Source organism: Pempheris klunzingeri, chromosome 13 (genome assembly GCF_042242105.1).
Source record: "Pempheris klunzingeri isolate RE-2024b chromosome 13, fPemKlu1.hap1, whole genome shotgun sequence".
NCBI lineage: Eukaryota > Metazoa > Chordata > Actinopteri > Acropomatiformes > Pempheridae > Pempheris > Pempheris klunzingeri.
The window spans coordinates 9,993,627-10,020,006 of NC_092024.1; the positions used below are offsets into that span (position 1 = coordinate 9,993,627).

At 43.8% G+C, this 26,380-nt stretch overlaps 2 protein-coding genes across 3 annotated transcripts in view; one reads left to right on the top strand and one right to left on the bottom strand.

Moving 5' to 3' along the window:
* crim1 (cysteine rich transmembrane BMP regulator 1 (chordin-like)) overlaps positions 1–1,887 on the top strand; it is a 29,083-nt gene extending 27,196 nt beyond the window's left edge. The window contains exons 13-15 of the mRNA XM_070842541.1: positions 262–384; positions 799–977; positions 1,329–1,887. Coding sequence (XP_070698642.1) covers positions 262–384; positions 799–977; positions 1,329–1,523 — 497 coding nt within the window. The 3' untranslated portion in view covers positions 1,524–1,887. The remainder of the gene's footprint in view (positions 1–261; positions 385–798; positions 978–1,328) is intronic.
* A 3,014-nt stretch (positions 1,888–4,901) lies between these two features.
* eif2ak4 (eukaryotic translation initiation factor 2 alpha kinase 4) lies at positions 4,902–25,709 on the bottom strand. Of its 2 annotated transcripts, XM_070841898.1 has the most exons (38): positions 25,467–25,709; positions 25,238–25,353; positions 23,761–23,863; positions 23,502–23,675; positions 23,152–23,232; positions 22,865–23,016; positions 22,674–22,774; positions 22,420–22,577; positions 21,808–22,346; positions 20,806–20,921; positions 20,199–20,353; positions 19,630–20,069; positions 19,373–19,535; positions 19,166–19,288; positions 18,820–18,924; positions 18,619–18,682; positions 18,443–18,522; positions 18,181–18,282; positions 18,027–18,077; positions 17,684–17,920; positions 17,090–17,165; positions 16,654–16,775; positions 16,306–16,355; positions 15,941–16,109; positions 15,229–15,345; positions 15,033–15,098; positions 14,756–14,926; positions 14,540–14,674; positions 14,212–14,319; positions 13,690–13,818; positions 11,230–11,316; positions 10,909–11,021; positions 10,761–10,819; positions 10,263–10,360; positions 9,426–9,494; positions 8,512–8,556; positions 7,494–7,609; positions 4,902–5,117 (listed from the first exon to the last, which is right to left on the bottom strand). In XM_070841898.1, exons 1-38 carry the CDS (start codon positions 25,593–25,595, stop codon positions 5,060–5,062), a joined length of 4,977 nt encoding a protein of 1,658 aa, XP_070697999.1. In that variant the 5' UTR covers positions 25,596–25,709; the 3' UTR covers positions 4,902–5,059. The 2 variants fall into 2 exon arrangements, with proteins under 2 accessions (XP_070697999.1, XP_070698000.1); XM_070841899.1 differs by lacking the exons at positions 4,902–5,117; positions 7,494–7,609; positions 8,512–8,556; ... (1 more) ...; positions 10,263–10,360; positions 10,761–10,819 and having other exon boundaries at positions 14,540–14,597.
* Positions 25,710–26,380: the final 671 nt, after the last annotated feature.

Below are 26,380 nucleotides of genomic sequence, written 5' to 3' on the forward strand. Positions count from 1 at the left end.
CTCCCATTGTTCACCCTGATATGTAGCTGTTTCACCAGGCCTTTGTTTTTGTTATTTGCCCAGTGGAAAACAGAGCTTTTTACGTAACGCCTTTTACAAAGCGGTACAGTGGAAGTTGAGAGGAAAGCTCCTGTAAACACAGCTTATCAACTGAGACACCCGGGAGTTTATACAATAACTCACAGTTAGAAGTGTTTATGTCTGGAATGTTTTGCACTACACCACTGAAATTAATAATGGATCTCTTTCCTGTCTGAACAGAAATTACAACGTCAGTGCCAGTGATGGTGTCTACCAACGCCCCCAAGACAACAGCTTCTATCACAGTGGAGAGTGCCGTGTGGATCACCACTGTCACTGTACCGCCCATTATTGCTGATACAGGTACTTGCTTGTTAAATCCCCATCTACTCTGCCGTCCCAGCACACACACTCCGCTCCGTACTCTCTGGAATACACTGTGTGGTAGAAACGCACATCATTACGTGTACTCTCCTTGCCAATCTCTTAAGTGTTTATGCAAATGGAGTTGTTTAGAATGCCTTGATAAATGAGTGAAAGGCATTTTAACTCATGCTGAACTAAAACAATAATGATAAATGGGTATTGGCAAAACATGATCTCTCTCGAGATACACTATGTTCATTTTTCAGTGTTTCAGAGCCAGAATAACTGCCAAAAGCAAATCAACAAGCTGTTTTTTTTTTTATTTAAATTTGGTACATTGGATGGCACAGTAATGAAAAAGATTTCTGTGGGACCGATGTCTGATATCGATATTGGCTGTGTGTGCCACAGATGAGCCAGGTTTGGGGGAGAATTACCCCAGCCAGACAGAGATGGCCCTCATCTACCAATCAGCAGCCTGGATCCTGGCAGGTCTCCTCCTGGCCATCATCATCTTTCTCATTGTGGCATTACTCATCAACAAGAAGAAGAAGTGGGTGCAGATGTCCTGCTACAGTGCACCGAAGAAGGTGAGAAGTTATCTGTAAATCGCATAAATCAGGTCATTATTTTTAAGCACTGGCTTAATATGGCCCTTGATCTTCCAGCTTCTGCTACAACCAGCGGTAAAGCTGTCATGACATTATAGGATTAATGTAGTTTCCCCTGGGCCCGCACTTTCAACTGGAACAAGGTCACGTCCATCGTAAAATCGACAACTCTACCGTGAACCTAGATTGTACTGTCAAAAGTATTATCAGAAGCCATCTCTTTGAGAGCAAGCTAACAGAAATGAATAAGCTTTAACTCCCTTCTGGCCTTCTAGACCTGAATTATGGCATAACTAACAACATTTTGCTCTATTCCCTGTCCTTGCTCAGACGGTGATACTAAAGAAGCATGTGAACAAGAACTCTGTGGTCTACATGGAGCCCTCCAAGGAGAACAAATTTCAGAATGTGAAGAACGACTGCGGCATCATCCATTTTTCCCCAGAAATGAGCTCCCCCTGTGTGGACAAGATGACCATCCCTAGGGCCAAGCTGAGCATGGGCAACGACTGGACGCCGCGCTAAAGACGCCACTCAAACCCTGCAGATCAGAGCTGTCCTGCACCTCCCACTCTCTCTCACCGCTGTATCCAAGGTGTGCCGTGCAGCAGTGCGTGCGCACGCACACACATACATGCACACACACGCACACACACACACACACGCACACACACACCTTGGGCGGCGCCTTGTTCCCACCCTTCTCTCTGTGTGACTGTAAAACTGAGGATGCTCGACATGAGACAAAGCAAGTGACCTCCGTTTTTTTTTTTTGTTTGTTTGTTCTTAATTATAATTATTATTATGTGTCCATATTCTTCTGTGTTTGGATCTTTGGGTGGAGTGAGACGCTGGGAGGTGGATGGATGGGTGGACATTTAAAGGATACAGCCACTCTGAGCTCTGCTTTAAAAACAGAGGAGGAGGAGGAGGAGGAGGAGGAGGCGGCAGCCAGAGAGGCTCCTCTGTCAGAATCAGACTTTGACTGTGAACATTTGTAATATTATTGCTTATTATTGCCTCCTTTGAAACTGGAACTTTGAGGCAATAAGAAGAGCATAAAAAGCTTTAGGACAGGGGTTTGGGCTGTAGTTTAAAGGGGGTGTGGAGGATGCTGCCCCCCCAGCAGTGCTTCATGGATGTAATCATTTCCATCAGCAGGGAGGCCAAAGGAACTGATAATCCAGTTGGATCAAATTGGGTTCAGCAGCCAAATCATAACGAGTCAACAGGCATTATGGAGATCCCCAGATCCAAACCCCTGCTTTAGAATGTGTGGTTTCCATCTTAGTTTTTGTATATTTCTACAGTATTTGTACTCATTGTAGCGTTGTTCTTGGCCACCTCACGTTTTTGTTTTTCTATTATGGGTGTCTCCATGGGGCCAGATTGAAACATTCCCCCGATCAAGTTGAGGAAGGACACGCTTCCCAAATAATTGCCTCGTTCTTACCTTGAAATGACCTGAGTCATTCCAGTCAGAAAACTCCCGTCAACAAGACGCAATTCTAGCATGTGAATTCCCTCCGTGAACCTGCCAGTAACACAGTAGCCAATAGTCTTTGTCTTTCCACTCAGCTTCATCCGACCTTGGCTCCTCCAGAAGGAATAAGCCCGTCAGTCGTACTTCATTGTCTCAGAAATCACAGTCGAGTTGATGTGGAGCGATGTTCATCCAAGAGGAATGTCATTTTATTGACTGCAGAGGAGACGAAACAGTGCCAGGAGCTTCATCTGGACCTACGAGGAATGTCTTTGATACCATGCCTCACTTCATAACTTCATTCACAGCTGTGTGTGCGTGTGTATATGTGTGTGTGTGTGTGTGTGTGTGCGCGCGTGTGTGGAGCTACTGTTCACACCGAATGTTAGTGAAACTTAGTGATGATTCATTTTAAAGCCTTAATTCTATAGCCTTAATGCATTTTCCTCGTTCATTTCTTGTTTTCATTTAATAACTGTTTGCCCATTTCGATGAATCTTAAAACATTAATATATTCACCCAATGTTAAGATGAACAGATTGTGTTGTACAGCATCACTGATGGTTCTCATCTACTACATATACAAGCGAATTATACGACGCAGAGACTTGAGAGTGTGGGGGGGGGGGCTTGCTAGGACCTGTACAAATGGTACACACCAGAGCATGTTAAAGAGACGTAGCACTTTTCTTTGGAGCCAGAGTATTTTAGAAAGCTCCCTGCAGGATTCTTGGAGGGATAAAGGCCCTAATCAGGGATTTGATAGGCATATTAAGCACACGGAGATGTTAAACCACTCAAGTGAACATGCTGTTTCAGCTAGAGGCTGCGCACCAATCTGATCAGCACGGGGGTAGGACAGAATCTGAGAAGCATTACGAAACAAGCTGGGGTTTCATAGAGAACGGTTTTGGATCAGAGCTCTGAATCCATCGCCAGTTTCTCAATACAAAGACTATTCTGATGCCAAAATTGGTTGGAGACCAATTTATATTGAAGTGTTTTAGTAACTGAGTAGATTTGTGTCTGTTTGAATCATGACCATGTGCTTTAAAATGAAGAGGCAACTGTAAAAGCTTACGCAATTCTTTGTTCTTCTATGTGTAAAAAATTAGTTTAAATTAGTAGGACAGAAGAGTACCTTATTTATTTTTTCACATAGCTTTATTTATTAATACTTTAGTTTTGAGATTTTTTTTTTTTTTTTTTTTTTGGAAAAATGAACTTTTGGTAGCCAAAGCTGCTGTACATTGTAGACTATTTACCATTTCTATCTGCTATATTCTATACAACCTTATTTATTTCACTGTTGCAAAGCCTGTAAATATGTTCGGTAGATGAACTGTAACATTTACACTTATTTTGAAAAATAAATGTGTGAACCAACGCGGCCTGCACTGATGATACGTGAACTGGGTTGGAGGAACGATTCCCTAAAGTTCAGTGATGTCATCCAAGATGGTATCTGTTAGTGTTTTTTTACTCACTTGCAGATTTGCAGGCTCATGCACATCTGGTCCTGCATTTCTGCCCCAAATGGGAATTTGTCCTCTCTTAGTTGCTTTAAATCTGATCGTTTTCCCTTTGCTTACCATGGTTGTTCTCTTATCTCAGTAGCACTTGCAGATGTGTTTAGGGGTGGTAGGTTGTTTCTGTGGTGGGTGGGGGGTGTCCTCTGAGATTTAAGTACTAGCGAAAAGCAAGTGGACCTCATCTATCCAGTGGGCTAATGAAACACTGACAAACAGAAAGACATGCCAGACCTGGAAACCTGGATAATCCCAAGTGCAGACTGTGCTGTTTTGACTTGTCTGCCAAAGCTTGCTCATAAACTTCAAGGTGAGGAAGCTTCTCCGGAAGGATCAATAAAGCAAACATTAGGGTCAGTTTCCCAGGCCTTGAATATGTCAGTAAGTGCAACACAAAGCCTTCACAGACTATCAGAAGCAGAAGCGGTGCTATTTGAGAGGAGATATTTTCATAACTCCTCAAATATTCCCAACATCAGTCGCTACTGAGCAATACCTGGATTCATACGTATTAATGATGAGCATGCCCTTATTGAGGAATCATCAGATTGTTGATCACCTAGATAGCCAGGCTGCAAAGGGGTGTTACGCTCTAAACTTAAAACAGACACAAAATCACAGCTCCATGTGGGAAAAAGTGATTTATTCCTACTATCCATCCTGTGGCTAATTTTAAATGTAAAATTGTTGCATTTATGACACAATCTTCAGTAAAAAGCCCTCTCTTTCAACTTCTATAGTCTATTAAGGCAAATAAGTCAAGTAAGTCCTTGTCTGCATTTGTCGGAGAGAAGGAAAAAAAAAAAGAAATTCACTGGAAGGTCTTGGGAAAGTAACGGATTTGGGATCAAATGGCTGAATTGCCATTCAAAAAGTAAAACAAACAAAAAAAAAAAAATCACATGTCTTTTGGGCTCCGGCTTTCCAAATGGAAAAGTTCTGAATCTTCAAGCAGAGTCTATAGGTCCAAGGATGAAAATAGTCTCAGAGAGTCTATCGAGCCTCCAGCAAAGCAGGACATCTCCCAGGCCGGTGAAACCCTTTGGTTTTCAGAGAAGGATCTTGTAGTAATCGTCCCTGTAGCTGTATAAGACCACCACAGCCACCCTGCAAGAGGACAACATCTGTCATTTATAAGATTCAAAAGGATATTAAAAACAAAAAAATAACACTGTGGAGAACTTCCAAATGGGACATCTCAAAATCGGGACAATGAAATTCAGCTGGAAGGGTTTCCAAGATTTTGGATTTCTTATTAGCTTAGTTGGTCCTATTGAAATAACACAGGAATCAATCCTGACAGGAGTCCATGTACACAGTATGAAAGTCCCATAACTCAGTACAGTAATGAACATCACCTCAATACTTGTAATATGTATTACTAAATGCTAACTAGCAAATGTTAGCATCCAAACTTGCTAAAACTGAGATGGTGAACACTGTACTTGCTTTCCACCAACATGTTAGTATGCTGATGTCAGCATTCTGCTCAAAGCACCACTGTGCCTGAGCGCAGCCTCACAGAGCTGCTAGCGTGGCCGTAGTCTTGCTAAAACAGCACTGGACACACAGGTCGTGCGTGCAGGTCCTGCCCACAGTGGCTTTGGCTGAAAGGAAAGCTCTGCGACTGCGAAGCCCCGGGGATAAGTTTAGTTTGTGGTCTCTCTGCAGCCAGGTGACTGCATGAGCCCTTTAGCCCACTCATCTGGCCTCAGTTGCCTGCCCACGTTCGATGAAAACAAGTCAACAAACACATAAAAACACATGCTGAATATATCCATTGTTGCTCATTTATCAGCAGAGACTTTTCCCCTAAATGGGAAATCAAACACACAGCAGAGACAGGAAATTAAAACCAACTGCTCTGGAGAGGCTGACGGGAAGCCAAAAAGAGAAGCTTTGATTTTTTTTTTTTTTTGCTTTTTTGTTACTTTCTCATTCATGGAAGAGAAAATCCGCTGAATCCCTCACAGGGTTGCTCTCTATGGGCATTCACAAGCACCACAACACTAGCAGCTCAAACACAGAGGATTTAACCTGGGCTTTGACAAAAAATCTGTTGGGAAGCTTGGGAATATTAACAGCTTCATCCACAACCAAGAGTAATGGATGAATTGAACCTGCACCCCTGTGCTACAATTACAGTGTCAATCAAGTTGGGTTTTAAGAGACAGACATCAGAGGACCAAACAAGGCTAATCCTTCTCCAGATTTCACCTCAGGAAATGGGATCAGATGAGGATTTGATGTTCTGCAAGGCAGTAGTTATCCGTCTAACAGCTCTCTTTGAAGGACTGACTGTCACTGTTACACCTGGAGAGTGGGGGCTTGGTCGGAGATTTGGAGTGGCAGCAGCCCATAAAAGGAAGTCTGCCTTTTTTTGCCTTTTTTAAGTGGTCTTGAATGTATTCCACTGTTTGCCTCAGGTTTCATTTTAATAAAAAAACAAGTCAGTGGTGGATGGAAACATGTGGGCGCCGTGGGGTCTCTGGTCCATCTTCCATGAAGGCTCCTGCTGAGATGAGATGTCTACAACTTTTTGCTCGGAAAACGTCTTTATAGTATCACGTTCCTGTGGTTTCTTAACTCTTGCGGGGGAAAAAGTTAAAAACATTAGGCACTAAAGACGAGGCACCAACTATTGATTCTTGTAATTCATCTTATTTAAATATTTCCTGTATTTCTATTTGATTGCCAGATTTTCCTGAGTATTATTTATTCATTACAAATAATTGCACTCATTCATTACATCTGGTACAGCGTAGAGGAGAGTGGTGTGGTCAGACGCCGTGCTATGACAGGATGACATTGCATGTGATTGGCTCTCCAAATGTTGCAGTATCACCGTAGCAAATATCAAGCACTCAACGTTTCGATGTCAGGATGTTAGCCATGCTAGTACTATGGATGTAAGGGCAGTAATGCTGGTCGCTCAGTGTGCCATTTGGTCTTATTGAAATATACCAAAACCTATTGGGTGGATGACCATGTTGGACTTTGGCCACCAGCAGGGTGACATTTTTGCTTTTAGTGAGATGTTTCGACAACTATTGGAGGGATTGGATTGTAATTTGATAAAGAAATCCATGGTGTCCCGAGGACAATTCTTAATAACCATGGTGCTCCCTGACCTTTCAGTGCTTTCACTTATGCAGTGAAGTGAAGAAATTAAATGGACTGGCTCAAACTTTCGTAGACATTCGTGGTCCAGAGACAATGAATCCTACTGACTTTGGTGTTCTCTCACGTTTCATCTAATACCCCAATGAGCTCCACAATAGTAGTTTTTAGTTAAATTGCATTCAAATTCAGACATTCATGTCTCCTAAGGATGGACTGTACCTGTGTGCTCACTGAGCCGCTAATATGTAACATGGTTCTTTGTCTTATTTAGACTATCAATAGCATAGCTAGCTAGACTGGGCAGAAAATAAAGATGCATCTCCAAGAATGTGTTTTGCTTTGTGTTTTGCTGTTTCGCACCTTTTCGTAATTTTGAAATGGTGGATCTCATCGCAGATGGACTTCAGGTAGCGCTGCTTGGGTAGACGAGACAGGAGAGTCTTCACGCTGCTGTTGAACTGGTCGTTGCTTTCAAACTGGAATGAGAGAGAAAGAGCATTAAACCAAAATAAGGAAAAGAGAGACATCAACATCACCCCGCACAGATTACCACGTCAAACGTTGTACCGACCAGCCAACAAAATGTCTCACATGGCATCATATTCTTTGTGTTTGTTAACAGAAAAGTAGATGAAAGAATAAATGTTTTTTTTTCCATCTGCAGCTTTGGAGTATATTTTTGCATGTCACGTGCGGTAGGCCACTGAATGTACAAAGCTACACTGGGTTTATAGATTTCCTTGGTTCCTTGTGTGACTTGCGGTAATTTGCCATATTTAAAACAGGCCTTTCCTGCACGCCTGGCTATACCCACTGTGTATTGTCACGCATTTTATATACAAAATGTGTTTTCTTTGACACATGTGTTGCGAGGGGCCGACTGTATAGGTGGCCCATTCATTTATGGAGTGGAGGCTTTTGCTTATATAACAGTGGTGTTAAGAGCATTTTTCAGCTTTCTTCATGTTTCTTAGCACAATATAATTAAAGTCTTTTTTGAAACGTCTGTTCTTAGGAACCAGGGTTTTTTTTACGAGTGCAGCCGTGGTCACGAGTTTGGAATGTGAATATTAACACCTCTCAAGTGTGCGTTTTGTTAACTGTAGTATGTGCGCTGGCCACATATGTAAGGCTTGTTAATGGAGTGCAAGTCTCTTCAGCGGAGCTCCCAGGCCTTAGGAAAAGGCAGGGGTGTTCCCTCACTGCGCTCCTCATCAGACCGGACTGTAAGGAAGGAGACGGGATCCCCTCTTCCTGTCTAAGATCTTGACCTCCATTGGCCGTTCTTTCCACTTCCCCCTCCCCCCCCCGCCCTTCATTGGGATGTAGCGTTTTATGAACTCTGCAGTGGTCTTGATGAAGCCAGTATGGAACCAACCTCCAGAGACAGGAAGTTGACCAGCGTTTCCTTCTGCAGGTCCACCTGTGGGATACAAAACAAATAGGCTTACACAAAAACACAATGGAGACATATCTCATGTTGCAACAACCCCACAACAGAATAAAACACAACACATTCCATATTTTGGTGGGAAGAGGCCAGACGGCTAAAAATATTGACCCGCTGCCAAGTAGGTTGTGTAATTCTTTCACCACAAGATAATCCAGTCCACTCCAACATCAGTAAATTAGTTATAATTCCACTTTCACAATGCTCTCACCAACAACAGCAACCCATGTCCCTCTAACAGGAAAGGGCTTTGGTTTGAAATGAAATGAGGACTGCGTGTTCCAGTCTGATTGATAGACAAGCAGGCTGCTGACAGGCAACAGCAGAGACGTACAGGCCTGTGCAATGGCTTACAAGAATCAAGGTGATTATGCCTGTTATGTTTCAATAACTTGTTTTTACTGTTTCGTTGTTGATGCAGTCCAGACCCCAACAAGGATGACAGATGTATTTGGAATATGCGGCGACATGGTAAATAAGACAAGCGGGGACGATTTACTTTGAGAATATCTGGCCATAAATCAACAATGCAACCACAAATAAACTCAATATGGCAGCCATTTACATCCCCCGAAATGACACGCTTGCTGCCTTCTGTTTAGTGTTCATTGTTCTGTAGCGACTGGAATGGATTCACAGCCATCTTTACCTCCAGCGGGGGATTTTAGCGCAAGGCGAATCACTATAAAAAGGGCTGCTCCCTGTGATGTTTGCTGTTTTAGCTATCAAAAGCCCTTTTCCTCGCTCTGTGATTTCACACATGAATTCAAAAGATAAGGTGGGAGAGCAAAAAGAAAAAAGGGGAGCTGGGACTGGGAGGGGTAAACAAACAAAGGACTTACTGCCAGAACCTCTATGTCATTGCTCTTGTTCTGCAAATTGCTACCGAGGTTCTGTAATCTGGTTTGGATCTGAAAAGTGTGATAGAGAGAGAGAAACAAATTAAAAGAAAGAAAAGGGTGGAAGAAAATAATAGTTTTTCTCATGATCAAAATGGACCAGTAGGGGGAAAAAAAAATCTTCTTGAGATGCAATCATTTTGTAAGCAAACAAGCCTGACCTGAAGGTGCCGTATTCTTACTGACAAATGCTCCAAAGTTTAATACAAAGAAGAAGAGAGGACAGTGGCAGAGAGACTGCTACTGATTTCATAGTATGGACTTGGAAAAAACATGTTCACTGTTGGTGTGGGTCAATGGGTCAACGCAAGTCGAGACCTGGCAGCAAGAACTTGCTCCTGAAACAAAGTTTTTACACGGGTCCGACAGTGCTCGGCTTTCGTTCGAATAGGTGAACGTGTTTTGCTTTAGAACGGAGAGGGATGTCCCTAAAGTGATCGTGATTTAGAACAGGTGGGCCTGTGAGCTCAACAGTGCTTGTGCCCAACACTCTCTGCTGATAAATGTTATTGAGGATGCAATTTTTTGCCAAAGTTTTTCATTATCGGTCTGAGGCTTGTTGATTTAACCACTGGTGGGTTTTTTTAAAAACAGTAAAGGAGACAAGAAACAAGAGTAGAAGGAGCAGAATGCCAATGGGAGATTTACACTAGACTGTGAGGTTATTGTGCATAGTGGTTGTGAGCTAAAGGATGATAAATGCTTTGATTCCACTTGTCTCTTTCATGAAAGAGGGCACAAAGTGAGATCTGTGTGTTTGTCTGTGTGTGTATCACAAACCTGAGTCTCATAGCGTCGTCTGGTACTCGCAGACACTTTTTCCGGGCTGATGACGTTTACATTCATGTTGCCGCTGCTCCCGTGCTGTTCTGAAGAACCTTGGGACGTTACCACAGTTTATGAAGTTATAAGGCTGTTTCCGAAAGCCAACCGTTAATCACACCCTAATCTCACATTTACACATTCCAAAGAGACAACAGTGAAAACTGCCTTTGTTTAGCAGTTAACTAAGACTACCTGTGTGCATGCCAGAAGCTGTGTGAAATTCAACACTTATTCTACTATTGCACTACTTGTTTGTCACACTGGGTACCAAATCATCTGAATGCCAGAAGTGAAAATTCAACACTGGGATTAGCCACATTGAGCACAATATTCTGTTTTGTGTTCTGTTTCGTGCTGCGTTAAGACTTTAAGGTTACAAATATACAGTTTAAGCTTCATATAGAGGCTGACTGTAAAAACTATGTGGTAGTCAGACTGGTCTGAACACAGTACCTGTGGTGTTGAGCAGTGATCCTTTAGGGTTCTGAAGAGACATGCTTTCAGAAATCTCTCTGCAGGGGCACAAGGACAACATTGTGTAAGAACACCCCCTTACATCACTCGGACATCTGAGCAGCTCATTAAACCAAAACCTCTTTACCTGATGTTCCTTTCCTCAAAGAATTTGGTCCGACATTTCTGAATGATGTGGTCCACCAAGTCCGACTCGGGAATCCGTTTCTCAGACTGTCTGTCCTTCTCAAAGGATTTGACCTGAACACAGAAAATGACTTTAACATGTTCTGCTGCATACAACATCATACAAACACCATGGTCTGCAATGCTACTCAAAGAAAATCTGTTTTCTTATATGAAAAAAAGACTTCTCAAAATGTGCTGTAGTCTAATTTAGTCTAAGTTAGACTTCAGGTGTTCAGAAAACTACGGCACTATACTTTGCTGCACTGTAAGGCTTCTTTACCTTCACATAGTTTCCCTCCTTGTCAGAGACCATGGCTATACAGTTGATGCCTGCTAGCCTGCAGTGCTCCAACAGCGTCTCCTGAGACTAAACACACAAAACGAAAAAAGGCCGAATTAGCTCTCAAACACAATGTGAGGGTGCAGCTGGGCATGCATTAAAAAAAAAAATACAGCCTCTATGAATAAAAAATTCTGATGATGTTCTTTCCCCATGTTTCACTGTTGGGCCTTGAGGATGCTGTGTGGGCTCAGTTTGGAAGGGTGTTTACTGAACCCAGTTCAGAGTGCAGAGTGAACATACCACTCGCCTAAAGCATTAAGAAAATTCATTAAATTAAAATCTTGAGAGCTAATTCTGTGTGAACACTGGACTCACTGCCTCATAAATTCTTCTTTAGCGGCAGTAAGTCAAGTTAAGTAGAGTTCTACTTGGAACTAGCTCACTGAGCCGAGACCAAAATGGTGTGAATGTATCTATACGTTTGTGTCGGCCCAATTTATTCTCACCAAGCCAATGGGTTTCATCTGGGTCGGGCAAGCTAACAGCGGTGCAGAGCAAACCCTTTTGTATACCACAAGTGAGAGTGTGTGAGTCACCTCACCTCATCATCATATAAGCACTCAAACTTTTTTTTCTTACAACTTTCACATTGGCAGAACAAATTAAGTCAAAGGTAAGCCACTGCGCTTGCAGGCCGGAGGGCAGCTCTGGGCCATATGCCTAAGCTGACTGCATGTGGAAGGGGTTTGCCATATTTGGCTAATAAAAGCTAAAAGAGTGGAACCGTCTCCTGAGGATGAATTAAAGCTGTAGATTCAGCCCGTTAAGAGGCCTGCATGTGAAAGGTGTTAACAAAAGTCTAGTGGGGGAGTGAGAGTGATGGTTGAGGAGGTCCAAACAAGGTGTTCTCACCCTCTCGCCACTTGTCAAAGCCACCGCCTGCATACATAATCAACAAACACAAACACGGCGTACAATGTGGACACAGTGCTGCTTGTTTTCAGCCAAACCCAACCTTTCCTAATTGCGTCGAGCGACTCAGGGGAGGTGAAGGTGGCCAATCACTTATGTTCCGTGCCAGTGCGAAAGACAATGACGACCATTAAAGCAAACACTTCTCCACTGCAGGAGCGGAAAGTTAAAACAACAATAGGTTATAAAAGGGTAAAGGCGGAAAAAACAAGAGGAGCGTTTAAATGTGGGCACAGTAATATGCCAGGGAGGGCGTTCACACCAACACACAAACACAAGGCTGAGATCAGTTTGTCACATAAACATGAAGAATGTGACAGAGGCATGGCATCGGGACTTTTGGAGCAGAAGATAAATAACTTCACTTTGAAGAGGCTGATCTCAGCTTGGCTGCTCTCCAATCACAGTACGGGTTTCTCTAAAAAGAGCTTATCGAAAAAACGTTATTGGAGGCTTGTCTAACAGATGACTGAGGCAATTATTGCAGAAATGACTCTGTCGTATTGTCCTAATATGGCCAGTAAGACTCTTTCAAAAGCAACCACAAAGTGCAGCTTATTCTCTGGGATGTTTACTATTTCTGATGCTGTCATGATAAGTCTGTTGCTGACAGATGAGGGGCATTTGCCCTCGAGAACGGAAGTCAGGTGTTGCCCTCTTTAGGAGGGATGAAGTTACTACAGGAGAAGAAAGACGAGGGGCATCAGGAAATCACCCACTCGAGGACCTCCAATGTCAGAAATGTGGTTAGGTTCAGACACACGACAAAAATGATGGCTCGGTTACATAGTCATTAGTGTGTGTACACAAACTCAATTAAACTTTCCTCTTGAACATGTACAGCGCTGTTCTACCAACGTCCTCTCTGCAAATTTCCTCTTTTCGAAGGTCCGGAAGCAACAGTAAGGGAGTGACCTACTGAGAGGTGGACTCTGCTTCCTTTAGCTGGGATATATTTAGGCTTGGTTCATAATGGCACTGGCTGGACAATGTTACATACATGTCGATTATCTGCACTTTGATACTTGCAATTATGCTTAATTATGCTTTCCTTTTGACCAGATCAGAAAAAAAAAAAATGCAAGAAGCTTACAAGCCTTTAAGACAGTTTGTTCTCATGGTAAATTAAAAAAGTCAGAAATGCAGGCAAGTGTAGGTTTAAAGTTGAAGCACTCTGAACAACTGTTCAGATTACAGATCCTAACTGAAGACATTAGTATCAAACATAAAGGCTTCATTTGAAGTTTTTGATGGGATGCACTATTCTGCCCGAGGGTGTCACACTGTTTCACTGATTTGCAGATGGTGACAAAAAATGGCTCTGGTTTATGAGGACGGAAATGCATTCAACATTATTGTAAGACCTCAATGATACACACAATGCATTTTGGTGAATAACAGAATATAATCATAATTGTCTTTACAACAAAGCTTCACAGAGCACTTTAAAATCAAAACTGGCTTGATACCAGGGAAGCCGCTAACCTGTGAGACATCGTAGGCAATATCTGCAGAGACGCCGCTGTTCCACAGCTTCTGAACAACATTGATGGCTCTGGACATTGACGAATGCCCCACTGGGAACACCAGCGCATCGCAGGAGCTCACCGATGGCTGATAGAGAGGAAAAACAGAATGTGACAAAAAAAATGTCAAATACTAAAAGATGCAGTGACCTGTGGTTAAATGACCGTAGTAAATTTCTGTGCTCTTCTCTGTCCTCAGACCTACATGCAGTTTTCTGGGCATTTTCGTACCGTACTCTGAATCTGAAATATAGAAATGATGCACCTCCAAAAATAACTCTACTGCGTCAAAGCATCACAGTGATCATAGTTATTAACATGTTTCTAAAAGTGGCTGAGTGGCGGCTGCCTGCTGTAATAAGGCACCATTAAATATGCAACTGTCTGCAACTCCTTCATTACAATAATTAGGAATGTCAGATCCCAGCGTGTGTGTGTGTGTGTGTGTGTGTGTGTGTGTGTCTCTCTCTCTCTTTCTCACTGGCTCCTCCATGTTGGCTATAGCAGCACAGACTTTGTCCAGAGCCACACTGGCCCCCACTGCGGAGGGCACTGGCACTGTGGAAGCGGGCCCTCGAAGCTCCAGGATCTAGGAGCACATAGAAGAACCCATATAAAGATACCACGTAGACAGAATCACCAACGCAGCATCATATGGCATTAATGAAAGACAGACAGAAGAGCTATATTTAAAAGGTGGAAAAAATGTGGCTCACATACATGCATATGCGGAACAAAACCTGTGGGCCACGTTTGTAAAATAATACCTAGAGTTTTTTGTCATGTTAAAGAGAAACAATAAAACCTACCAAATGGTCGTAGCGTCCTCCAGCAGCCACTATATCCGGTACAGTTCGTTTGCGTTTCCTGATGAAAGCCACAAATTGGAAGATGACCCCAGAGTGATGCTGCACTTTGTACACTAAGCCCAAGTTAACCACCACCTATAGAGAGGATACATCTGTGTTACAAGGGGAGAAAAAAATCTCTTCTTTTAACATTCATTCACTCAGAATCCAAATCACCTGCAGTTTAACTCCCAGTCTACGCAGCAGCACTGTGAGCTCCTCTAGGTCCTTGAGGCCCTGCTTTGCCAGCTGGGTGACGGCAGTCTTCTGTTTGGTGAGTGATGTCAGCAGTGGCGCCAGGTCCTGCAGATCCCCCTTCTGTTCTATGTACTTATACAGCGTCTGCAACTGGACGCAACAGAGGAGAGATCACAATGTTTACGAGTGAGAGCGAGTTAGTTGCTGCAGGACTGACTATTTTTACAGAAGGTCTGTGCACCTACAGGACACTTACACTGCTGGATGACAGTGAAAAATTGCAGAACTTTGCCTCCACCTCACGTTTGGTCAGCTTTTCGCTCTGGAACAATTACAAAAAAAAAGGGGCCACAGAAATGTTACCACTACTATATACTATGTTCATACTGGAATATCAGCAATGGAGACGCAATGTGGATAACATCTGTGATGCATGTGTGACCTGCACTGACCATGGCATCACACAGTATGTTTGAGGCCTGGCTCAGTTTGTCCTCAGGGATTCCGCTGTGGAGCAGGATGGCCTTCAACAAGCTGGTGTGGTTCAGGTAAATGTTATAATTCCGTTCCTGTGGTCACAAAACACACCTTTAATCCTCTCAGCTGCAATTACAGTCAAAAGCAAGAGCACTACTGTACAATGAGCACCTCAGTGAATAATGACCATTGTGTCCGGCTGCCCTCTCATTCTGTCTGACTCACAGGTTCTTAAAAGCTTTCGCACAAAGAGCTGGGTGGAGGAGAGGATCAGAAACAGGATCTATGAGGGATGAACCAGAGGCCATAGCCTGGGTTGATTAGGTTCATGACACATGCAAGGAGAACTACCATTGGGGAGTGACGCAGCACTGGGATGTGTGGACAGGAAATGGATTGTACTGGAAGGCAAGGAAGGAAGTGGACAGAGCTGCACATAACAGATTTACTATGTAAATAATAAATCCAGAGTAAATCTGTCAGGCTTACACATACTTTGGTATGTCAGGAATGTGAGTGGGAAGTAAAAAGGGAAAAAACAACGACAGGGCAAGCTGCGGTGATGGCATCTGTAGGAAAATAATAAGAACAATGATGCATCTCGCAAATCAGCAAACGACAAGGCAGCGCGGCACCAACTGTCAGCTCACTGGATCATTCAAAGCACAGGCGGTTCATGTGTATAACCTGAAGAACAGGGAACTCCTGGACTATCTCAGAGACGGTGTAAATGGTCTCGGCATCAGGGAGCAGGCTGTTAGTGACAGGTGTGATTATGTCGAAGGCACATTCCAGGAGCTCCCTTGGGTGCGAACGATCCAGCTTCCTGGGGCGGAATACGCGTTCGATGCTGTACCTTAAGAGAAAAGCATAAGACAGTCAGCGTGGTTTATAAATACCAGTAAGTTAGTAGCATATAAATGAACTTTGCTTCTAGCTTGTTTGCAGAGAACTTTGTAAAACCGTTTTAAGTTTTTTTTAGCTAACAGATGACCATTGCCATTACTGTAACAAAGGATTATTGGCATAGAAATGTGTTCAATTAACATTACCTCTTCAGATGTGTTATGTTACTACGAGCGACGAATCTTGCAAACGCCATCTAAAGTAAAAGGAGAGTAAATCATTAGGTGCACTTGTGTAATGACAATGAAGTCAGCACATACCAGGCTGTAATCAATCAGTGTGGAAACAACCATTTAGTCCTCAGGGTTTCCTGAGGTAGCAGGATCTCAAGGCAGCCACTAATTGCAGCCTCACACTTGGTGTGTGTTTGCATGCACTGATCCAAATAGTTGTGTAAGTGGTGTTTGTGTGCAAGCGCGGACATGCACACCTGCACGTGTGTTATGTGTGTGTGTGTGTGTGTGTGTGTGTGTGTGTGTGTGTGTTGGACTCACGCGAAGGTCATAGGGCAGTGTAACCAGCATTCCGCTGTGGTCCATGAAGCAGGCCAGCTCGCTACCATCATACAGCTTCCTGTTTCTGGGGAGGAGCAGAGGTGTCTGGAGACGCACGGCACCTGAAAACAAACATCATGTACGACTGCAACATCAGCATAAGATAATATAACCCTCACCCCTAAAGAGGTGATGCATGTGAGGAGATACAAACTGAGCATAAATAAATAAGTACAGCTGGACGTCATCAGCAGAGTGCACAAAAATAACACTAGCACCTGCAGAGAATATGCTTTGCCCAACAGTGTGCTTATTGTTTAGCCGCCACTCACTGGAGCAGATGTTGGGGTCCCTAAAACAGGCCTGCAGCAGGTCAGGAGTCCAAGCGGTTTGCAGTGGAGAGTCAACAAAGGCGAAACAAGCGTAGTGTACTCACCATGCTTCTTGAAGATCCTGGTGATTGTTTCATGCACATATTGCTGCAATTTGGCACTGTTGAAGCTGAAGCTGCCCTGGAGGGAGACCAAACAAACAGCCTCTGTTAGGGATCAGGAGACATCGATTAAGCACTAACAGGCCTTCTGCTGGTCGGTTATACAGACCAGATGAGTGAGGTAACACAGAGGGGTTGGTGCAAAAATTCATGCATCTGCAGTGACATCTTCAGGTAGAGAGGGGAACAACTGTTTACATTAATGTACATTCAGTACATATCCTAAGCACACATAAGTCTTTTCTCTAAGGACTGCACATTAAATAAAGTCCCTAAATTTTCAAAAAGTCAGCCACGACCTTCCCTCTGAACATGTGTAAAATCTACCTAATGTTTTTCCTAAAAAGAAATTATGCTGTTGGTTGCACAAATAATCAACAGGCCACTATTTTCATTAAGCTTTTAGCACTTTATCTGCACACCACACATGTCAACACTCCAACCTGTCACATGTTGAGTCAAACACAATACTAATACAATATGGCCACACATAATAAACTATAAAATAAACTAAACAAACTCAAGAAGTAGCCATACCTTGTGTAGGTCTGTGTCATAGGTGTAATCCATGACCGGAGAGGTGTACTGGGCAAACAGCTGGCCCACCATGGTGCGGTAGGCCTTGCCGTTGATATTGGCCATGGTGTGCTGCAGCACCTCATGTAACTCCGACTCCTCCATCTGTGGCGGAGGCAGCAGTTCGCTCTTCAGCAGTTCCTGGGTGGTGGGCCGCAGAGCCGGGTCGTGGTTCAGCAGCCACTCTATCACTTTCCTCTGATGGATACAAAATAAAAATAAAAACATGGAGAACCTTTTTATTGCTTGAGGAGTCAGAACACAAAGAAGATTCATATTAAATGCTGTGCTACGGTGTCCTCACCTGTGTTCCTTGCTCATATGCAGTAAAGTCCTCAGGGAAGATGATGGGCTCCTGCAGCATGAAAAGAGATGAGGTAAGTAACAGGCCAGTTTGAAATCCCACTGCTGTCCAAACTACCTAGATGGGGTTCTCCCTGTCCTGAACATGGACGTACCCCTCGTAGCTGGCCCAGGACAGAGATGCGCTCAGCCCCCGTGGGCATGGGCCGGTAGGACATCTCAAACAGGATGATGCCAAGGCTAAACAAGTCAACTTTCTGAGGACAGAAACAGACACCAACACTCAGTATACTCAGTGGAGGAAATCTTGTGCGACATGAGCGTAACAAACTTGGAGTTTGCAATTAAAAAGTCACCTCGACGCAGCTGCACAAACTTAAACTTTATTCATGTTTTAATGAAAATCTGAACTCTTACTTGGTTGTAGGTGGCTTTGGTGTTGCCTTGAACCTCCGGACTGACGTAGAGGGCAGTGCCAACCATGCCTGTCATGTTACCTGTACAACAGTGAGGCATAAGCAACACAAAGTGTCAGGGAAGTATTTGTGAATCACACAAAACTGAGTTAAACTGTGTTTTCAAACTCTCTGCACCTGTCGGGTCTGGTTTGGGCATCACTACTGAGCCGCTCTCCTCCACTTCAAATTTACCTGCAGCCTGGGAGAGACAAACAAAATCTCCACAAGTTCATACCATCTTCGTCACTGGAGTTATACATTCTAGATAGATGCAGAAGGTAGATTTAGACTCTCTTTCAAACTCAGGAATGAGACACAGCTACACATAAAGCATACCACATTAGCAGGATGGTCTGTAGCCAGGCCAAAGTCTCCAATCTTGACATGGTCCTGTGAGTCAAGGAAGATGTTGACAGGCTTCAAGTCCCTGTGAATCATGCCCTAAAAGAGAGGAGGATGGGTGATGAGATCTCCGTGGCCACAAGAAACTGAAAACACAGCTTCCTTCTTGATAAGATTTAAGTTACTGCTATTACCATCCAAAAAGCAATGGATTTTAAAGTATAAAAAAAAATAAATAAATAAAATAAATCGAGGCTACAATTTAATCTAGATCTAGAGGCTAGAAGTGATTTAGGCTAATTAGCTTTAAAGGAGGATGGCAATAGTAATACATAAACACCTGCTCATGGATGTAAGCAAGGCCATCCAGTATTTCCCTGAAGAGTCTCCACAACCGATTCTGGTCTTCGTGCAGGCCGTGATCAATCGTGTCCCTTAAAGTGCTCTTTTCACAGTATTCCATCTGTCAGGAACAGAAAACATCCATTAGACGTACGGCGGGGACCTCTAGTGGTAAAAAAAATTAGGCATGGCCAGTGAATCTTACTTGTATGTACAGGTAATGTGCTATAAGGAGAGGTCGTTCTGAGTCAGTGCTCTCCACTGCGTCGATCATGGGCCTTTTGCTTGGCTCGACTTGTGACATCTCGTCTGTGCTCTCATCGCCATTCTCAAAGATGATGTCACTCCTTGAGTCACTATCTGATGGCCTGAAACAGAAAAAAAAAAAAAAACATATATAAAGAGTTTTTAAGAAAGTCTTGTTGGACTGACTGCCACAAAAAAGAAAAAAAAAAAACTTACAAAAAAGAAGCACCAAAGACATCTTCTTCATCGTCGTCGTCATCGTCCTCTTCATCACTTGACTGGTGTCCGCTGCATTTGGCGCTGGAGGATCTTTCAATGGAGGTGGACCACTCCACTGAGCTCGACAGGGCCGGAGGCGGTGCGATGTCCTCTACGTTATCAGGGAGGCCCAGCTCGTTGAGGCGCCGCGGAGGCTCTTTGCACTGTGGGGCCTTGTCGGCAGTGCTCAGAGGCTCGGAGCTGTCAGTGTTGCTCAGCACCCCCACCGAGGGCGTCTCGTGCCGCTCGATCCACGCGTTGTAGTAGCGGACGATGTTCTCATGGTTAAGGCGCGAGAGCAGCGTCACCTCGCCTTTGATCCGTCTGAACTGTTTACTGGCTGGGTTGACCTGGATGCGCTTCACGGCGTAGTAGCAGCCGTCTAGTTTATTCTGAACCTGGAGGTGTAAGAGGGGGAAAGTGGACATAAAGAAATCACAGCCAGCTTTCTTGCAAGTGTAACGTCATCCTCAAATAAGGCTAGTGTGGAAAAAAAGAAAAGAAAAGAAAAAAAAGACAGTGCTTACCTTAATTACGGCACCGAAGGCTCCCTTTCCAAGAAGCTGGAGTTCCTCAAACTCATTGAAGTAGCGAGAAAACTGCCTCTGCACCCCAGAGCTGAATGGAGCATTGAGGATGTGACTCCGTGGGATGACTGATGATGCAAAGTCCACGGCGAGATCTGAGATGACAGAAAACATAACCAACTGTTGGTCTGTTTACTGAAATATTGCCAAATTACTCTATCCATTTCTTAGTATTTCAGTATGGCATCACAAATTTGGGAATGGAGCTCCCTCTCCTTTACACTATATACACTTATTGCCTGGGAAAATGGAAACTTCTGTGCAATGTAATGCAATAACTCTGCAATGAATAATACTGCTGACAGTCTACAGAACTTTTGATAAGTCAGTCATAATTTACATCATTTATCAATCAAGAATGCCAAACGTTGCTTCCACGTTCTCAAATTTGCTGCTTGGAAATGCAATATCTTTCTATTGTTGACTCAGTTTTAGGATACTCAGGTTCAACAGTGTTGTTGTTTTGTTTTTTTTACTGAATTTTCAAAAGGTGTTTCTAATATTTTGTCCACTTCCTTTAAACATTCTACACGTATATGTTTATCACCTTCTGGGCTGGAGTCCTGGCACTGTGGCAGGTTTCTAGGCGATGGAGGCTTGAGGAAGGAGTGTTCCAAAAGCTGCTGGGTTGTCCAGCGTTCAGCATCGTTCAGGCATAAGCATCTATGACAAAGACACGTTCAGTATGGCAGGCCGTCCAACTGTGCCATAATCTCTGTTGATGTGCAAGAACAATCTAGTCTGCTGTACTGCTGCGCACTGTGCAGGTGGTCGGCTGACAGCACAAAGCAGACACATCAAAAACAAGGAAAAGGCCCGAAGAATCTAAATGAACGAAGCATGTTGGTGCAATAGAGATTTCATTCGAACAACCTGAGTCTTATGAATAAAACAACAAAATCTGAAAAGCACTGAAAACAGCAGGCAAAGCATACACAGCATATAAAACCTCATGACCTAAAAGGAACGAGTCAGTGTTTTTGCATGTTTTAGCCTATTTACAACAAATATGCTTCACATTACTGCAAACCAGTCTCCTTAGAGTGTTTGGTTTTTCCTTTCTTTCAGGCATTTGCTGGTTTTAAAATCAACTCACAAAGACAATTGATTGACTTTAAGGCATCACATTTTCAGTGTAGAGCTGCAACCATTAGTCAGTTCATCAACTGAAATTTGTCAGTCCATTAACTGACAGTCAAATCAGTCAGGTCCCAGGTTCTTCAATTTGAGAATTTGCTGCTTATGTCTTATTTCATAGCAAATGGAAGTTTTGGCTTTGGGGCAGATGGTCAGACAAAACAAAGGCATTTAGTTGCAATCTGCTTTTGTCATCAAAATTATAGTTTTAAAATCACTAAGCACGTACATTTATATTACCACATAATAATAGCATGACTCTGACAGCAATAAAAGCAGTAGAAAGTTGCACAGTGTAGAGAGATGAGTGGAAATGGTGACCAAACAGTCAGCTAATGAAAACTTATCACAAATGGGCTGAAACACTGCTAAACTGCTTTCAGGCACTGGTGAGCTATTCATCCATACATACTTGTGGAGGAAGTCCTGGAAGTCCACAGGCAGGCTGCCTGGCACCGTCACTGGATACTCCTTCACTTCCTTCCCCTGACTCAGGGCAAGGAGCATCAGCCCCAAGTTCCACACGTCCCCTTTTTTGCCCGTTTTCGTCGGCATCGCTGTGTCCTCTGAGAAACGCACGTGGGCTTGCTCAAAAATGTCTTCTTTGCAGATGTCAGAGAATCTCTTTGACAAGCTGTAATCGGTCAGTCGAACGTTGCCCTCGGAGTCCAGCAGCACGCTGGACGCCCCCAGCTGTTTGTGGACCACGGAGTTGGAGTGAAGGTAGTCGAGAGCGGCCAGCAGCTGGGCCGTGTAATGGCACAGTTTGTCCAGGGGGGCCGGGCCGTGGGTGAGTAGGCTGTGGTTCAAGTTAACACCGGCCACATGCTCCACCAGCAGATTTACCATGAGGCAGTCCTCCTTCTCAGTGGAGCTCAGTGCCATGTAGTGCACCAAGTTTGGGTGATCCAGCCGCAGGAGGGAGTTGAACTCATTTTCTGCCCCGTGGATCTAAACAAAAATACAAACACATTATTTAACCATTAACTTCTTAATGGCTACATCTGGCTCCTTCACTACTTGCCTGTTTTTTGCAGTTGTCAATCTTTCCTTTCTCCTGGCTGGTGAAGAACTTGCCCATCTTCTTGCTCCAGTGCAGCGACCACTCGTAGATCACAGCAAAGTCTCCTGAGTTTGCCTCAAATCCGTAATAAACATTACGGCCGAGCCTCTCGCTTACACCTACCAGAATCATAAACACAGGCGCACAAACAGGTTACTGGAGTGGCTAAAAGTAGCTCATCCACCAGACTAGCTGCATCGTCTCAGACGGCTCACCTAAGCTTTTCCCTCTGTGGACGACAAGTTCTCCAAAAGTGCTGCTGTTGAAGTGAAGAAGTTCTTGCAAGCGGTGGTTGTCTTCATTAACCGTGTCACGTCTGGGAAAACAGATGCAACTCGAGGCTTTATTACAATATTTCTTCAACATGAGAGGCATATTACCGTAATTGTATTCAGCTGGTTTATACCTGTGGCGCGTGTTCGAGGTAGTCCGGCGGCGGTTACCGGCTGCTTTCTTGGCTTCAGTCAGTTCAGGAGGAGCTCCCCCCGGGCTGGGCGGGCTCTTCCCTAACAGGGAGGAGTTAGCCGGGACTGAGTGTTCCATGTTCTCAAGTCGCTCCTGTGAATGCAGCGCCACACAAAAGGTTAAAATCAAAACACTGTTTTCGTCCCTGAGGGAGTTTTTTTTGCAGGTGATATAACACAAACGTGTGCTTTTCTATGGAGATCAGCAGAAAGAGTGCAGCGCAGACACCTGTTTGGCTATCTCCTTCCTCCTCTTTTCCTCACGTTTCTCCTCCTCCCTTCTTTGGATTTCAGCCATGATCTCTTTTTCCTACAACAATGAAAAACACCTCAGTCAACATCCTGATCAACTAGGACTTTTATGGAGTCTTTTAAGGGAAGGCCAACATTAGATGGCTATATATAAGTCTATCACTTTTTAATTAGCTGATGGATTTATTCATAGTGTTTTTGACAGTGATTTAATTCAAACTGCACAGAGAAGATAAGATAAACCCACAAGAAGAAACACATGATCGTTTGTGAATGGACCAGATAAAACTAATCCAGCATGAATAGCTTCCCGTCTCTCTGCCTAACCATCTCCTCCTCCTGCTTGCGCCGCTGGTCCATCCTCTGCTGCTCCTCCTGGGCTCGTTTCTCCTGCTGCTTCCGCTGGTTCTTCAGCATCTCCTCATGGAAGGAGCTCGATGGAGGCTTGTTGTGCTCACTCAGGAATCCCTGGACGTGGCCAGCTAGCTCGTAAATCATCACCTGGGTGGACAGGAAGGTGGGTTAATAGTTGCCTGTGTCGATACTGTGTTTGTTTATGTACATGCATGCGTGTGTGCAGCTTCACCTCTCCACATCGCACTGCTGCCAGCTTGGTGAGTTCACTCTGAAGAGTCTGGAGGTTTTCGTTTGACAGACCTTTGGCATTCTTCAGCTCCAGCTCCGGAGGCCTGTTGGTGACCCAAGACACAAGTTATGACGAGTGAATGATCACCAGTAATCGGGTGACATTTATGATTCCACACTGGCTGTTTGTACTGACTGTGCCTGGTTTACCATCAGGTACATGGAGCTGCTGCCCTGGAATGTTGAAAACCCCAGTTTGGTATGTAGAGAAATATGCAGCATCTGTCTAATTTCTGTCCAATCATGTGGCTTCATGTGGATAAAATCTAAATCAACATGCGTTATTGGATCTTGTCCTATTTCACATTATTATATTTTTACTTTATATCTAACTTGCGCACTGGAAGGAACGGGTAATAACGAAATGTGGAGAGCGAACAAACAGAGTAAGGGGGGGGCAGTAGGGGCACGTTAAAGAACATTATCGTGTCACTCCCAGTAGCCCTCTAGCCTGTTAATCCAGCCCTGTAGCAGTGCAGGGATTTTGTCTGAATGAAATCAAGTCTAAATGTGGCTACATTTAGATGAAATCTGGAACTGACTGAAGAAAAAATGGAAGGGATCATGGATGTGACCTTACAGATGCACTTTGGTTGGTACCAAAATAAAACACAGCAATTAACACACTGAACAGTCTGGAATAATTGTGTAATTTCTTTCCTTTCCTTTCGGTTTCATGAGGTTTTCATTGGCTTGCTGGTTATTACATTATGTTGGATTTATCAATTAGGGAACACAAGACAGATTCCTCTGAACTGTGTCTTGTGACACAAGACAACTCTGTTTCAGATACATGTGAGGATATTAAGCTCTCGGGCAGAGTGGTATTTTTATTCTTGTGCTGAAGCACATGAGAGAAATACTCTTTTCAGACTATAACCGCGAACAGAGAGGAATGAAAAAATGTAACAATGCACAATGCTGCTGTGCCAATTCAGTGCTTCAGGACTGCTGTTTTAATCCCATTTGTAACATTAATAATGTGAGTATATGTATAACGAGTATAAGAAAGAAAAAGCTAACTGAAAATCCTGCCATGTCACAAAATTATAATCCCACAATCTGGTGAATATCTCATGTTTTATAGCTTTTTCTGTGTCCCATCTTATGAATAAAGATGGTAATACAGTTTGCAATAAAATTAAGTTACTCTGAGAGCACTGAAACAGAAACAGGCTACTCAACAATGACTTTTCCTGACAAGCAGTTTCCAGAATTTCTGGGTATGTGGACAGCTGATGAATAAGAGCACTGTTAACTGAGTCTCTACATTTGAGTCTCTGCACTTCCTGACCCGAGGCCAGTGTTTGGGCTTTATTACACGAGTTGCATCTGTGCTTGTGAAGTGAATCAGACTTCCCTCACGTTTTGGAGCGTCTGGGCACTGAGTGCACTAAAGGTGAGGGGTCAGTACTCACACGTCTGGGTATGTGGGGGGGCATTTCACGTGCAAGTCCACAGTCACGTAGCATCTCTCCCCCGTGCTCAGCCCGTTGGGCCGCAGGCAGAGGTGCACCTCTGGAGGCCTTTTCACCTGAAAATACAGTCGACGAGTCCTTCGTATTACAGTTAAGAGCAGTAATGATGAGTCAACTCGTATCCGCCAGCAGCTTATTAATAAAGGCAAAGCTAACACCGCTAGCTAACCTTCCACGGGTCCTTGTTCCGCAGATCCAGGAAATCATCTCCAAAGATAGAGGCGAGTGCTTCCAGTTCATTTTTCTGCTGGTCCGTGTGGTCGTCTGTCCCTTCTGCTGGGGTGTGCTGACTGCTCATTCTTCTGCCTCGGCTACATGGCAGTCCCTCCTGTCCTGTCACACTCACAGCCGTCAGACAGAAGGAGGAAGCGGGTCCGCTCGGCACGTCGCTCCGCCGCCGCTGCACGCCTCCGCTTCCACGTCCTCTTTTTAAACTCTAAACTTTTGCAGGTGCTCGCCTCGCTGACTCTTTGCTCCTCTGCGAAAGCTTCAAGTTGTCGCGCACGCGACCACAACAACTCTGCGACTGGCGCATGGCCGCTGCAAGCTGCGTCGCAGGTAAAACGTCATCACGTTGCTTTCTCATAAATGGCCTGCAGAGGGCGTTAATGGTCCCAAACGTCTGCTGGGAAATGTATTTTGCTGCTCATCTTTAAGAATCATGGATGTACTATCATAGATAATCGTAAAATACCGTATAATACTGTACTATACCATAGATCACCATGGATTACCATAGATTACTGTACAACACCACAGATTACGATAGAAGAACATACATTAAAACACCAAAGATCACCATTTCATGCCATAGAATACCACACCGTTTGATGCTGGTTTTATTTCATAGATTCATTATATGTTTTGTATAGAAAAATCTTTTTAAAGTAACTAGAGAGATAAAGATAGATACAAGTGGTGGCGTGGAAGTGTACAGGTTTCAACTGGAAACATTCAAGTACCCTAAATTTGTATTAAATTCAGTGCTTGAGTGAAAGTACTCATGTGCATGTTTCTACCATTAAAACCTGATTTAGATATAAGATGGGAAGGAGTGATTGTATTCATATGACACTTTTCAAA